Source organism: Mytilus californianus, unplaced genomic scaffold (assembly GCF_021869535.1).
Source record: "Mytilus californianus isolate M0D057914Y unplaced genomic scaffold, xbMytCali1.0.p SCAF_9, whole genome shotgun sequence".
In the NCBI taxonomy this organism is placed as follows: domain Eukaryota; kingdom Metazoa; phylum Mollusca; class Bivalvia; order Mytilida; family Mytilidae; genus Mytilus; species Mytilus californianus.
In genome coordinates, this window is record NW_026262745.1 from 69,933,871 (window position 1) to 69,949,773 (window position 15,903).

General features: G+C 31.3%; 1 protein-coding gene and 1 long non-coding RNA gene across 2 annotated transcripts in view; one reads left to right on the plus strand and one right to left on the minus strand.

The window, feature by feature from the left end:
• Positions 1–15,903, minus strand: part of LOC127715199 (uncharacterized) — a 507,760-nt gene that overhangs the window by 122,107 nt on the left and 369,750 nt on the right. The window lies entirely within an intron of this gene.
• Positions 1–15,903, plus strand: part of LOC127715162 (progesterone-induced-blocking factor 1-like) — a 31,041-nt gene that overhangs the window by 2,568 nt on the left and 12,570 nt on the right. Inside the window, exons 4-10 of the mRNA XM_052221200.1 lie at positions 549–657; positions 1,211–1,392; positions 3,935–4,060; positions 4,908–5,006; positions 5,883–6,048; positions 13,140–13,290; positions 15,522–15,612. Coding sequence (XP_052077160.1) covers positions 549–657; positions 1,211–1,392; positions 3,935–4,060; positions 4,908–5,006; positions 5,883–6,048; positions 13,140–13,290; positions 15,522–15,612 — 924 coding nt within the window. The remainder of the gene's footprint in view (positions 1–548; positions 658–1,210; positions 1,393–3,934; positions 4,061–4,907; positions 5,007–5,882; positions 6,049–13,139; positions 13,291–15,521; positions 15,613–15,903) is intronic.

The following is a 15,903-nucleotide window of genomic DNA, read 5'->3' on the forward strand; positions in this document are numbered from 1 at the left end:
TTCAGACCCTTTCCCAATGCTACAAACCCTAAATTTTTCCCAATTTCAGAGGAAAAATTCCCAAGGGATCTCAAAATTTCAAACTAAAATAAACCAGAAGTTACCCATACCGAAACTTAGTCGCTCTTCACTTTGAAGGTGAAAAAGGCAGTAAATTCTTATCACATGCGCCCTTTAAGAAGTATATATACAGTATTTTGATACTAAAATAAAATATTTTTAAATATTTTTCTGTTATTGTTATTTTCACAAAAAAGATCATTTCTGACGAACTATACACACTAAAACTCACATCTGGCATATATGTTGTTTTCCCAATTTCATTGAAAGTCTCGTAAAAAATTCCCAAAACTGGCCAGGGTTCTTTTTCCCAAAATACCCAGAAAAACCCCTGTGGACACAAGTGTCTTCAAGATCAATAGACAGCATCAAGAGCAAAATTGAAAAGCTACAAAAAGTATACATGTGCAATTACTTTGAAAACAAAACTTAATTTGCATTTAGTACAGAAAGCTTTTTTCAGTATTTTTGAAACTATATATTTTCAGTGAGCGTGATCATTTAGAACATGATCGTTTAGAATCACAGAGACAGCTAACAGTCCTGGATGGAGCACATCATACTTTACAGAAAGAAAGAGATGAATTGCATAGTGATGTAAGTTCATTTTGTCTTTTATAAATGACCCAAATTCCCTTGAGGCAGCCTATTAAAAATAGGGTTGCATTTATATCAAAAACATTGAAAAAAAATTAAGATAGCAATTTAAATGACGTGACGTTCAAGACTGTCATTAGAGAAGATGTCTGTAGTTTTGTTAGTATTTCCACATGTCACCGTGAGCAACTCTATTCTGCCAACTCAAATTTAACCATATATATGTTTAGAAGTATTGAGTTCAAATTTAAATAATTTGTTCTTGTGTAAAGTAGGTTCAATTCTTATGGTGAAAGAAAAGAAAAGATAAGGCATGTCCATTCCAAACGACAGGCACACCAGACATTTTAGAAGTTTGTGCATTCTCACCATGGACAGCTGGAAATGACTTTAGTTGTAGTGTATCTTGATAAAAAGAAAAACAAGAATACATTTGTGACAAAAAATATTGAACAGTACAACAGACTATCAACAACTGACTTCTTTAAGAAATAAATAAACAAACAAAGACAAAAAAAAACACTTGTCTGTTAATATATATATTTCTTTTTAGTTCACAGCTGCCAAGCAATCACTATCCTTACTCAAACAAGACAAAGATTATCTGACCAAGCAGGTTTCTGATTTGACAAATAGATGTACATATGCAGAGGAGAAGCTTCAACAAATTAATGCTCAGCTAGATGATGCAAAACGTTCTAGAGAGGAGATGTATGAAAAATATGTCAGTTCAAGGTAGGTATAGTACACATTGTGTACATCAAAAGTCAGAAAAAAATTTGGGCCTCATACATGCTCTTCAACTTTGTTCTTTATTCGGCCTTTTAATGTTTTTTATTCAAGCGTCACTGATGAGTCTTTTATAGACAAAACACATGTCTGGCGTATAAAATTATAAGCCTGGAATCTTTTATGAGTTTTTTTTTATATTTTTGAAATTTTGATAAGTTTTTTGTTTATTTTTTGCAATGTGTGTAAAATTTTCTATTAAATTTACATAACCACTTTACTTTGCTTGAAAGAGAAGCAAAGAAAATAACCAAACAATGAAATTTAAAAGGCGTACATAACCATTTAAAAGTAAATAAGAGTTCTGATACAATATGATATCAAAGCAGACTTTAGTTTTCAAAGATGAAGACATATCTGGTCTTGATGTTTTGGAATTATTAGTTTTTTTTTAAAAAAATAGTTATATCCATCTCGGATGAAAAATCAAGTTGAAATGTTATCACAGATGCCAACCATTACGATTTTTCCTTAATTGTTACAAATTTTGACCAAAATTACAGTGTTACCATTAACAGTCTACTTGTTAAATATTTTCGATCATTACCTGTCTGGAAAAGTTCCATGTTTAGACATCATTTTGACGCTTCATTTTCAGTTATGATTGTGTAACAAGACTTCCAATCAGAGTGATGGTCGGTGTTCCTCAAATGCTCATCAACTTTGAATCGTAGATTTATCATAGATAAAGGAAGTCGTCAATTTGTGTCTAGTAAAATATGATTATTATAAAATATCAGTGTTCTCCCCAGGCCCTTAAAGAACAGCGGACCCGCGATGTATAATTTTTTACCGTGGTTGTATCGTTCTTACTGCGATGTATAATTTTTCTCCATGGTGCTAAAATTTTCAGTTAAAAAATCGTAAATCGGTAAAGTTTTAAACGACTTGTTAAATCTTTTCCGTGCGGTATAAAATTCCAGGTGAAATTTGACCAGTTCAAACCAGTTCAACACAGATTGTTTACACCACCTGATCGATTTACCTTATGAAGTTAACCTTGTTGATTGGATTTAATCGATGTAATTAACACTTGTAACATGATTCTTTTGTGTTTTAATTAAGAGTTCATAACTTTATGATCACAGATAACTATTTTATGGCTTCACTCTCCACCCAAGCACTGACCTGTGACAAGTCGACAAATACTTTGTACACAAACAGTGTCTTGACCCGATAGGTACATTTTTTGTACATCATAATGGTGGCTCATTACGTATAATGGACAACTATACATTTCCCAATTCTTATATTATATGTCTCTGATTAAACCATGGCCAATATTATCTTTAATTATGACATAGTTATTGCATGATAGTCGGGTTTCAAACTGTAGTAGCTGTCTGTACATATCACATGACCCAGTTAGTTCACGTAGACTATTCAAGTTTATTTACAATTAATTGCAATCTATTATATTTTATAAATAAAATGCATGACTGTACCTTCAAACTGGATATCTATATCCATAATTAATGAATAACAGAAGTAATCTTATAATTTTATCCATAAGCACATGTTAAATCTATTTATATCTACTTCCTGTCATTTAGGCGGGAAAATAGGGAGACTTAGTTGTTGACATTTAATATGGTTACTTATAGATCTATAGACCAAAGATAAATTTATAGATTTAGGAATTCTTTTTAAATGGTTCATGACAAATAAAGATTAAGATTTTAGGGCAGTATAAAGTCTGTATCTATGTTTGATTATCACCAAAGACAAGAAAGTATAATATTTACATGAAATCTAAGGCAAAATGTTTTAAAATTTATGAAAAATTTCTTTTTATCAAAATCTAAGATAGAAACTGGTTCAAATAATAAAACAATATTTGCAATTGTTCTTGTTAATTTTATGTCTTCTTATGACAGGAATCCTTTCACATACAACAACTTTTTTTCTAGAAACTAGAAAGTTTTTTAAATTGAGCATTTTTGTTCTCTTTTGAATGATATTTTATTTTTATTGATTTTGGATTTTACAAAAGATTTAATTACTTTAAATTCAGATAAATATTTTATATGAATCATAATTTATTTATTTTAAAAAAATATTAAAGTATACAAACTGTTTTTTGATTTACTTCTTTTTTACCAATAATTTTCTGAATCAATGTCAACATAACACAGTACCACAGTGTTAAAACAAAACAAGAGACATAAAAACTACATTAACTAGGGCTAAGCGATGCGACGCAACACGACACAACTGATTGCATGAAATATTTCACCAAGAAGTCCACACGCCTTACCCTGGTGCTATCCAAAAATCCAGGGGAGAACACTGAATATTATGAAAAAAATATTATTACTGAAAAAAATCACAAATTCCTGAAATCTTAATACTTTTTTAATGATTGCAACTAAAAGGGGTTGACTTCTATTTCTATGTGTTATTGCTCTGTTATTTTTCATAAGAACAACTTTCTAGAGATCTTTTGATAATCTGTTAGATTAATTGTTTAAACTTATTTGCCTTTTAGGGATCAGTTCAAGACGGAATATGAAAACAAATTAAAGGAAGAATTGGAACAGATAAGGACAAAGACAAATTCTGAGATTGACAGACTTAGAACGAGTACCAGGGAGATGTACGAAAGAGAAAACAGGTGTGTTTATATATAATTTGAATGTGCATAGTATTATGCATAGAACTTATCTTTGTATACATAGGGGCTGAGAGGTGGGGTTGGTTTCAACTTGTGCGTTTTGTATAGTGTGTCTTGTGCAACTTATATGATTTGCTGCAACACAGCAGTTTCTCATGATGCGTTTCTTTCTCTTTCTTTAAATATTTCAACCCCAATTTTGAAAAGATGATATTTGAATGAAGACAGATATCCTTAAAGTTTATATGCCAATCTTTCAGAAGAATAAACTGCTGCTGATATTCTTATTAAGTTTAAAATTATTACAAAAAAGTAATTTTTAGTATAAAAATGTAAATCATACATTTTATTTAAGCATATCCTGTTTTTAATTATTATATAGGAAAATAATGCTAAGTTTCATCCACTCTTTCTTAAAAAATTCATAGATTGAAACTGTAATTTTGTGTATGCTTATGAGAGTGCAAACCCTTTCATCATAAGGTATGTTATATATGACTCATATATCACATGATTTAACATATTTTTCTAAAATTCTCTGTTGATAAAGAAACTAAGATTCGAACTCCATAAGGCAAATTTGACCATAGCTGAAATTGGCTATTTTTTTAAGTCCATTTTGGTTGTATAGCTCCTAATGTTTCTACATATTTATACATCTCTGATTTTCAAATGTTTTGGTTGGAGCATTTTTGATGAAGATATATCCAGAAAACCGCTTCAAACGCACAAAATTTTTATAATGTTATTTTAATTTGAATTAATTGAACATAATAATATTGCAATTTGAATAATGATGTTTGGTAAGTATTTTACCACTAACATTTTTTTTGTGTTTATTTTGCAGAAATTTACGTGAAGCTAGAGATATGTCTATATCAGAAAAAGACAGGGCACAGAATACCGAGAGGGAAACTTCTACAAAATATGAGCAGCTTATGACACAGTAAGTGTATCAGTTTATATTGAGATATACTGTAAATTCAGGAATTTTTTAGTATAATTATTGCGAAAATTGTGACGGAATAGGTATCACGAAATAAAAAACTAGAATTTTAAACTCGGATAGCATTTTTTGTATGCAGCATATACTGACAAAGCAATAGTAAATCTTGCTTTTGTGTCTATTCTTCAAAGATCGCAATAAAAAATGCATGAACAGATTTCTGAGTAATAGATTAGACAACAGTATTTATTTAAGTCAAATTCCCTGCGTTGTTTTTCATATTAAAAAATTAGCATTAAATTTAATTAAAAAAAAATTTGTAACAAAACTTTTAGAATTGCCAGTCTCTAAAATTTCATTTCTGATTTCCATATGAAAGTTCTTTAAACCATCACAAAGGCAAGTCAACAGAAATGTGAAAAAGTACTTTGAAAAAACAAATAAATTGACATCGTTTGAACATTTAATGTAAATTGAAGAATAGAAGTGCCTTGAAAACATTTATCAGTTATATGCTTTAGGTTCTGAAATAATTTATTTATATCTTTTAAAATGCAACATTTTACCTTTTTGTAGCTTTGATTATCCATTGAAGAAAAAGTATTAAATTTATCAAGCTACATAACTGAATAGATGAAGTATTGCACCTGAGATTTTTTAAGCAATGAACACAGTAAATTGTTCTAACATGATAAAAATTTAAAGGCCAAAAAAACATAGAACAAAAGCACTATAAAGAGTGTTTAATCTGAAAGCCAAAACATATCTTTAGTCCACTAAGCATATAAAATTGATAATATATTGAAGGGGGAGATAATTTACATCATTGATGTATCTCTGTAGGGGAGATAATTCAAGTCATTTGTTTAATTTCAGATATCGTGAGTTACAGATGAATGGTGACAATAAGGTTGTAGAACTACAGAATGATTTGAAATTAAAAGGATTTGAGGTTGAACGAACTCAGATGGTTCACGAGGAAACTGTACGAAATCTTAAAGAGGCACAGCTAGAAATTGAAAAACATCAGAAAAAGATTGAGGTTGGTTTATGTAAAATGAAAAAAAGGACTTTTCAAAAATGGAAAGAGGGATAGTGAGATTCTGAAAAACTTGATCAAATATAAAAATATTTTTGTTTTGAGGTATCAAAAGATTATTGAACATTTAATTCAAACTTATGCATGATTCGATTTGAAAAATGTTCCTCCTAACTCTCAAATACAATTATTTCTCAAATAGCCCTAAAATGGTAATATAAAGAATGAATTTAAGTAACTTTTCATGGAATTGAATTTGTTGATAATATTAGTTCTGAGACTGATCACTACTGTCAGGTATAAAGTGATGGTATAGTGATCATTAGCCAATATCTCCCTGAGGCATCAATATGGTAATTGGGAGGGCTGTCCAGATTATTATAATAAACAACAGTAGCAGTTTTATTACTGGAAAGCAGTAATTGCAAACAAAAATATTGAAAAATTGTGAATAAAAAGCAGATCTCAATTAAATGACTGAAATTATTTTTGTAAAAAGACCATTCTAGACCTAAATCCCATTCCCACCATTTCTGCCAATCACTTTTCAGTTTTAATAGGTCATAACAAGCATATATTACGTTTCGTGACCCTTGTACTCACTCCATATTGAAATTGATGAATTTTGCTGAAATGCTTTTGTTTACAAAAGTTCAGGCCATGTTAAAATAAATTTGACTGGAAGGCTTTGTCCTATAAAAGTCCAGTAAATGTTCAGAAGGGTTATTCTGGATGGAAATAGTTTTTTCCGTGAAGTCCGGTCCATTTTAATATGGATAAATTTAGAAGTAAATGTAATAACTTTATAAAGTCCTGTCCATTTTGATATGGGTAAATCTGGAAATGGTTCACAATGAAAGTCCAGTTCATTTTAATATAGGTAGGTCTGGGTAGAAATGGTTTTCCCATGAAGGTCCAGTCCATGTTAATATGGGTAGGTTTGTGTAGAAATGGTTTTCCCATGAAGGTTCAGTCCATGTTAATATGGGTAGGTTTGTGTAGAAATGGTTTATCCCATGAAAGTTCAGTTCATTTTAATATAGGTAGGTCACACCCACAATGGATTAATCCATGTAAGTCCAATTCATTTTAATTTATATTCTAATTCGTCACCTCAAACGCATATAAAGTATTTATAAAATAAAAACAAACACTTGTTACATAGGAATAGCTCGCCAGCATGTGCAGCTTACTGTTAAATTTTATTAAAACAAAATATTGAGTCCCGATGTCATGATATCAGCAACACCGCTGCGTAGTACACGACAGCCTACAAAATAGAAAAACAAAATCAGAAATCATATATACATATAAATCTTAATAATCAAACAAACAATGTCCTACTGATAGTATAAATATCTATCTATCTATGCGTGAAAACATTTCAAATATACAAGCATCTTAATCTGGGTGGGGGGGAGAGGGGTCTTAACCTAAACTAAGCTGCCTTACTGAACGGTATACGAGCTTCGAATGACCATATATCTTAAATTACTTAAACAAGACAACTATTCACACTTTAAAAATCCTGTGCTATTTACATAACAAATATCATACTCAATATATTTACGCAACGCGACAAATATTGACCAATCCAAAATATCATATATTTAAAACACAAACCTGTTTATCCAATATAAACACCAATAGATGACCACTATGCAGACACACAATCACGTGTGATTGTTTACATAATAGAAAACACGTGTATGCTCAACTTTAATAAATTACATTTATATTCTAATTCGTCACCTCAAACGCATATAAAGTATTTATAAAATAAAAACAAACACTTGTTACATAGGAATAGCTCGCCAGCATGTGCAGCTATTTTCGACAAAACAAAGAAAGGCGCAAATGTGTGTTTTTAAAATTCCTAAATTTTTAGTTACTGTCAGACGTTCACTGATGTTTTTTGAAGATTCGATCTTCCACATGCGCGTTTGCAGTAGCAGTGGCCCCTCCGGACCTCAAACTATGCAAACCAAAATACTTTTTGTCTAATTCAATAGATGTAGATAACAGAATTTCTCTTGCAGTAGTATAAGAAAGCTTCCCATTTCTTAATTTGTAACCATTTACAGATTTACAAAAAGATAAAGGACGAAAAATCAAATCATTACTGTCTGACTTGATGTTTGCTAAATCTAAATATTTCATCAACATTTTAACGGGACATGTAATTTTGTCCGTTTTTGAAATGAGTACATCTCTACCCTCACGGTAAATATCAGTTTTACTACTCTCTATCAGTAAAACGATGTACGCATCATGAGAAACAATATTATTTCTTGTCAGATTTGCTAATTCTGAATACCTCAAAAATCCAGCAAAACTTATAAGGCACATACATGCTATTCTAACATCTTAAGATTAGATTTATCGTTACCATAAAGCATAACAATTTGATACAAAATTTCTGGTGTTATAGGTTCTTTCTTAACCACAATGTGTCCAACAGATCTCAAAGATCCTTCCTTCACAGAAATAACCAAATCCGATTTACACGGATTTTCAACTCCGGCTAATCTATGAGCCCAACTTATAGCATAAAAAGCTTCATTTTTGCTGCTAGTAGATTTACCAATATTAGTCAAATAAACTAAATACGATGCGACAGAAATAACTGAAGCAGGTAACGTGTTTGAAATATTAATAGATAAACACCACTTACAAAAAGCGTTGAAAACATATCTATACTGTCGTTGAGTGTTGGGTGCTCTAGATGACAAACAAAAGGAAGGTATCTGGTCTACAAGGAGCTGCATGGATGGAGATTGTGACTGACGAAAAGAACTAATATCAATCCATCTTCCGGTTTTGAAAACATCTGAAAAATGTGTTACCCAATAAAGGAAAATGAAACAAGTATTCATATAAATTATTATAATAAAATGCATATGACATTAAACAATCAACCGTGCCTACTACAATATCATACTACAACATATGATACTAGGGCCATGTCGCTAAAAATCCTTCATCTTTTACATTCTCAACTGAGTAATATGTACAACGTAAAATCTCATTCACCATGCCTCTGCATACCGAAATTGATATCAGGACCATGTGAAAAATCACAGACTAGCGTCTAGTCTAACTGCGAGAACAGTTGATAAAATTTTTTCAGTTCCAAAGATACACTTCGGACTACTTCCTTTTGAATAGATTCTATTCGTTTCTTTAAATTCTAGCACATCTTTAACATAAGCTTTGTAAGTCAAGTTTTTATTAAAAATATATGACCAGAATGGCGCAGACACCCATCATGGGACAATCAAAGACCCTTTAGCATTACAGTAAATCAGATGTTTAATTGTGCGTATAACTGAATAAATAGGGGGGACAAGCCAATTATTTTCTCCATGCCAATTTTGTGTAAATGCATCTACAGCTTCTGCGGTCGGATTCCAGAAAAGTGAGTTAAACCTTTTAAGCACATTAGATTTCCAGAACTTAAGCTCATTCAAAATCTCAGCTGGATAAACTATTTGTAATAATTTATCCCAGCTCAATCTTGCAAGATGCACAAGTAACAATATCTTGTCATCAATCTAGTCAAATTTCCGAACACTGGTGATAAAGAAATAATCGTACCAGTCACTTGAGCTAATTGCCTAGCAGAGAAAAACAAAAATCTGTCTAAAATTTCATCTATAGACTGTAACAAATCATTTAATCTTCTTTTGTGAATAGAAATGCAGAATTGAGCAGAATCCCAAGTGATTCCTAACCATTCTAACTTTTTGGTAGGTTCAAAAACAGATTTTTCTATATTAACTAAAAAACCAGCCTCTTTTAGTGATTTTTTGACAAAATCTGAATCTTTCCGACATAATTCATAATCCGAAGCCATTCTGAAACCATCATCCAAATACAAAACAATATCAATCGAATTTTGTCTCCAATATTTGACCATAGATCTCAAACATTTGGTAAACAAGTAAGGGCTAGAAGCTAGACCAAAAACTAAAACTGAAAAACAGTAATACTTGTTATTCCAGGAAAAACCAAGAAACGTTTGTTGCTGAGGACAAATGTCGTAATGATGATAACCAGACTTTAAATCGAACTTAAACAGATAAGAACCTCTTTTGAAAAATTGAATAGCTGTTTTCCAGTCTTCAAATTTAAATCTCTCTTTTTTGACGGATTTATTTAAAATTGAAAGATCCAATATTAACCTCTTTTTTCCCGGACTTATTGGTGGCTACTGATAAAGGAATAACAATATAAGGCGTAAAGGGAATTTCATATGCACATCCAGAATCAACTAATTCTAAAACGGCTTTATCCACAAATTCTGAGTTAGAAACAGCAGATTAATTGTTTTTCATGTGCATACTAGGGGGAGGCACTAAAAAAGGGATTACATAACCGTTTTTAATTGTATCTAAAACAAAATCACTAGCTCCAATCTTAACCCAAAAATCGTAATGTTTTGCAAGCCTGCCTTTAACACCTTTAAAGTTATGACTAGCAGAAAAATCTAATTTTTCAAGAAATTGAACTTGTGGCATAAATTCGTCAAGTTCGTCGTTATTGCATTCATAGCTAGAAGATAACAAACTTATATCTAGATACTTATCATTAACAGTAACTGTATCATTGCTGTTTGGATGGCTGGTAACTGGGTGCAGAAGCTGTGGCTGACTTGAAGTTGAGTGTTTTGAGGGCTCTAGTCTAGGCCTGGCGAATCTTTTTCTCGTCCTCATCATTTTCGGCGATATCATAACTTTCATATTCTCTAACCGTAACCCATCCCCCAGTGGAGTTATCAGCGATCCTGATGAGTTTGTTCCTTTCTTTAAGTTTACCGACCAAATCACCAGTAATAGAAGAAAGGGGGGAAGCAACAGATACAAGATCCTTGTGGATTTTGTTAAGACCATCCATAATGTTCTCATTAAAACGAAACTGAATCCGATTCCCTTCTGATTTGAACTTGATATTAGCCTCATCTCTGTATTTCTTGGATAAATTGTCTTGTTCTGACAGAATGTCGGACTTTAAATCAACAAGTTTCTTATCCAAATAGTCTTTAAAAAGCCCAAAAGTGTCTACTAAGTCACGGTTTTGTTGATTAGCTTGTGAATTGGAAGCGTTCAGACGTTCGGGCTGACCATGTAAGGGGTCCCTTAACAAATCTTAACCTAAACTAAGCTGCCTTACTGAACGGTATACGAGCTTCGAATGACCATATATCTTAAATTACTTAAACAAGACAACTATTCGTGCTTTAAAAATCCCGTGCTATTTACATAACAAATATCATACTCAATATATTTACGCAATGCGACAAATATTGACCAATCCGAAATATTATATATTTAAAACACAAACCTGTTTATCCAATATAAACACCAATAGATGACCACTATGCGGACAAACAATCACGTGTGATTGTTTACATAATAGAAAACACGTGTATGCTCAACTTTAATAAATACATTTAGGTAGATCAGATTCAAAATGGTTTATTCCATTATGTTTAGTCCATTTTGATATGAGTAGATCTTATCAGTGTTAAGATAAATTGGTTTACTACTTAAATAATTATAAATCTATTATTATTAAACAGATAAAAAAGTGTTCACATATAAGTAAAAAGATATCAATATTTTACTCACATGTGTTGTTGAATTATATTAACAGGTGAATATTGTTTGTGAAGTTATGCAGACAGCTAGTTCATAGTCTAAACAATGATGACTAATAATCTCAGAAAAAGTTATACGTGTTCAATTGTGATCACTAATGGTCTTGATTAGTAATGAACAATTTGCAATGATCACATTTGTGCTTTAATATATACGATTGGTTGTCACTTAAATACATATTTTGCTCACTTATGAATATTTTCCTGAGTAGTATATCAGCATTTCCGTGAACAAATAATAAAATTCAGTCAAGTTTGAATAAACCTTAATGATTGCTTATGCCGACCTACGATAGTAGAGGGGCATTATGTTTTCGGTCTGGGCGTCCATTTGTCCATCTGTCTGTTCATCCTTCTGTCCCGCTTCAGGTTAAAGTTTTTGGTCAAGGTAGTTTTTGATGAAGTTGAAGTCCAATCACCTTGAAACTTAGTACACATGTTCCCTACGATATGATCTTTCTAATTTTAATGCTAAATTGGAGTTTTGACCCCAATTTCACGGTTCACTGAACATAGAAAATAATAGTGCGAGTGGGGCATCTGTGCACTATGGACACATTCTTGTTTTAACTTTTATTAAGAAATCTGTTTACAGTGGATTAAGTCCTTTTTTCGTTAGTACCAATTTTAATGGATTGATGGACAACTGTATTTTAGTGGATACTTTATTTCGTGGTTTTACTAAAGTCTGCATACATTCTATATATAGAAAATTTGTACTTCGTTGAACATTTAAATTTGTGGTTCACTAGGCCTATACCAACGAAATCTGCAAAAATTAGTATCCCACGAATAATAATGAATTATTACCGTAAATAGTAATATTCTCCATCAAAATATGTGCAATTTGAACAGTTTATGTGGGAATATCTGTTTTCTTTAAGATTTTTTTCTTTTTTTTGGTTACTATTTGTATTAAAATTTGTTATCATTATGTGTCAATCAGGGTTTAAGCAGGGGTCTGACAGCATAACTTAAAAAAAGATATAGTGAATACTGTAATTTTTTCTAAAGCAAAATGTAGTACATGTATGTATCTTATCCAGCCTAAAAATTTCAAATTGCAAACCACAACCGAAATTAATGAAAATAAAAGAAATGTCTAAATAACAATAAAAAAATCTTTCATTATAATTATACCCCACCTTTTAAAGTTTGTGATATAAAGTGATAGGGGAGTTTATCCTTCTGTCCTACTTTTGTATTCAAAACTCTTCGTAAACCCCTTATTACAATTTATTGAAACTTTCTTACAATCTTAACCATATAATGCTATTGTGCACTTCCTATTTTGATTTTTGATCCAAATAGTTTTTGGGATTACCTTACCAAAGTATGGAGGGGGTATCATTTTGTGAGCTTTGCTCGCAGTACTTCTTGTTTCTATTTATAACAGCATGCATGACATTTATATTGTATTTGTTTGTATTTACAGGTTCTAACCAAAGAATATTACGCTTTACAAACTTCAATGGAGATGAAAGTCGTAGAACTAGAATCTCATATTTCTGATAAAAAGGCAAAGTTAGAAACTTATGAGAAAGTGGAGAAAGAACTGGACGATATTGTTATGCAAGCTGCTGAAGGTTTGTTGATTTTGTTTTTCCAAATTTATGACTTAAGGCTACTCCATTCTAATGGTTTTGAGATTTTTCATACATCAAATGAGCATATAACCAGAATTACTCTAGATTTAAGCCAAAAAAAAATACTTCCCTTACTGCTATCTTACATTCATATTTAAGATAGATCAGCTCTCACTGTTTGGAAGTTCAAGATGGATAAGAATTTTTTGCGTTTTAAATATGCCTGTTATTTTTCTGTAAACAGTTAAATAAAGAGAAATAATCATTCCATATCAATGAAATTCTCAAATATTGTAGTTTTACTTACATCTCGTCAGGGCTTCCAAAATTTTTTTGAGCCAGCCGGACATTTCATATCTTATCCCGATTTTTTATCCCTTTAGACTTAGTAAATTAGGCAACTATGATAATCAGTTGGCCATCATATATGATATAACCAATGATTGACATTAAAACGATATTACACTTTACTTTGATATAAATTCGATGTTCTGGCGTAAAGTGTTAAATTGAAAGTGCAGCATTCGAAGTGTGCAACATCAGCGTACTAATTCTGCTTTAGACTCTTTATTTGTGCAAAATAACGCTGTCAAAAGCTTTATTTTCGTTTTTAAAATCACATTTTCCTAATGCCGGATGTTGACTATATAATGGTAAATCACGGATCAGAGACGGGTACGTAATATCCGTGTAAGTTTACGATTGAGTTAAGTAGCCTTTTCAAGTTATTTCTTCAAGAAAATACTCGAAATGAACGTTAGATAAAGGTATCAATGATAATTTTAGCATTATTGAAGAATTAGCATGCATAATTAAATTTCCCACCAGCGGACAATAGACACATGCGCACACGTGTACTAGTTCAAACAACGTGGTTCTGACGATTATTAGTTTAAAACCTTTTCAAATTTTTCATCAAATCATATTTATTAACGTATTTCTTATAATTTCAATCTTTTAGACTAAATTAATTAGATGCAACCCGCTGAAATGTAAGAAAATAACTTTGAATACCCTTTAGCGTACCCCAGTATTTAACACGATGTACAGTGTTTTTAAATATAATAATGAATATCATACAAATTCGAATTCATTTATAAATATTCTAATTTGAAGAATTATTTTAAAATCTAAGGATACTTTTTTAAAACTGAATGCTCATTTACAATTATATCTACAAAGCGTAATTAAATAGGATGTTGTTCCATACACGCTTACATGTTTGACCTCGTTTACCTGATCACCTTTATCACCTGTTTATGTTCATTGTTATGCATCATCAATTCTATTGATTAAGACAAGCTAAGGTCTCTCATCAAAGGTAATGACCTGTAATCAGTGAATGATTTATGGCTTCAATATTACTTATTGAAGGGATAATTGTTTGACGGCTTGTTGTTTTTTAAATAAAAGAACAAATGTTTTTTTCTACTTTTTATTGATGTACCAAGCCGTGCATTTGTGTACCCAGATGATTAGACTAACTGAGACACTGCAAAGTATGAAATATGCTGCATCTGTTTAATTAAACCCAAATATGACCGAAATATCTTTGTGAAATAGATTGCCACAATTATAAACTATAATGCCCAAACGGACATTTTTACCCATCCATAGTTGGTAAAAAAAGTGAAATGACCGTTTTATGAAAATGCCTTGAATAACAAAAGTGGCAAACCTATGATATTTGACCGTTTGAGGCTGAGAGCAGCCGGACTTTTTATATAAATTTCGGTCAAGTCCGGAATAAATGACCGTTTTGGAAGCCATGCATCTCGTGCAAATTCACAATTGACTCGTTCAGATCCTGAAGGATTATGGTTTAATTCAGTGTTAATACACCAACATACAAAATGAAATGGCAAATTCAACTTGAAATAGCTGTTAGTGCTGAAAGTGACTTAAAACACCCAAAATCAACCAATCAATCATATCAGGTCATAAATTTATACCTTAAGTTTATGAGGAACCCTACTCTCTGAAGTCAAAGTACCTTTGATATTTTGGAGAGGCAGTTTTTATATTCAGGTGCGGATCCAGGATTTTGAAAAAGGGGGCCTCAATGGCAAACCACTGTTTGGAGTGATACTTGTAAAAAGTATATGCATTTATCATATATGAAGCTCCATTAATCCACATCTGATATTCATGTATACATGTGTATTTCTCAGTAGAAGTTTCTATATGTGTACTTTTTGAGAAAAACCCTCAAGACTTTTTATTTTTTTTAGTTGATGATGAAACAGAAGCAGAAAAGGTCCTGTTCTCTTATGGTTATGGTGCTAATATTCCCAGTACATCAAAACGTAGACTTCAACAAAGGTAATAAATGACCAATATATGCCGCATTGAATTCTGATTAACATGAGAAAATTTATCAAGCTTTCAAAGAAACAAATAAGGAATAAACAAAATGAAGATTGAAGTTAAGCCATTGCTGTCTATTTCTGTTTTGCTTCATTTTAAAAACCCATTAGCCTGCTAGGAATGAAATTGCACACAAAAATTAGAGTTAATTTACATTCTAATATGACGTTCTTCTTTTGCTTTGGATACAAAGCCATGTTCTAATTCCAATAAAACATAGGCTGCATGTGTTTGATGTCACAATTG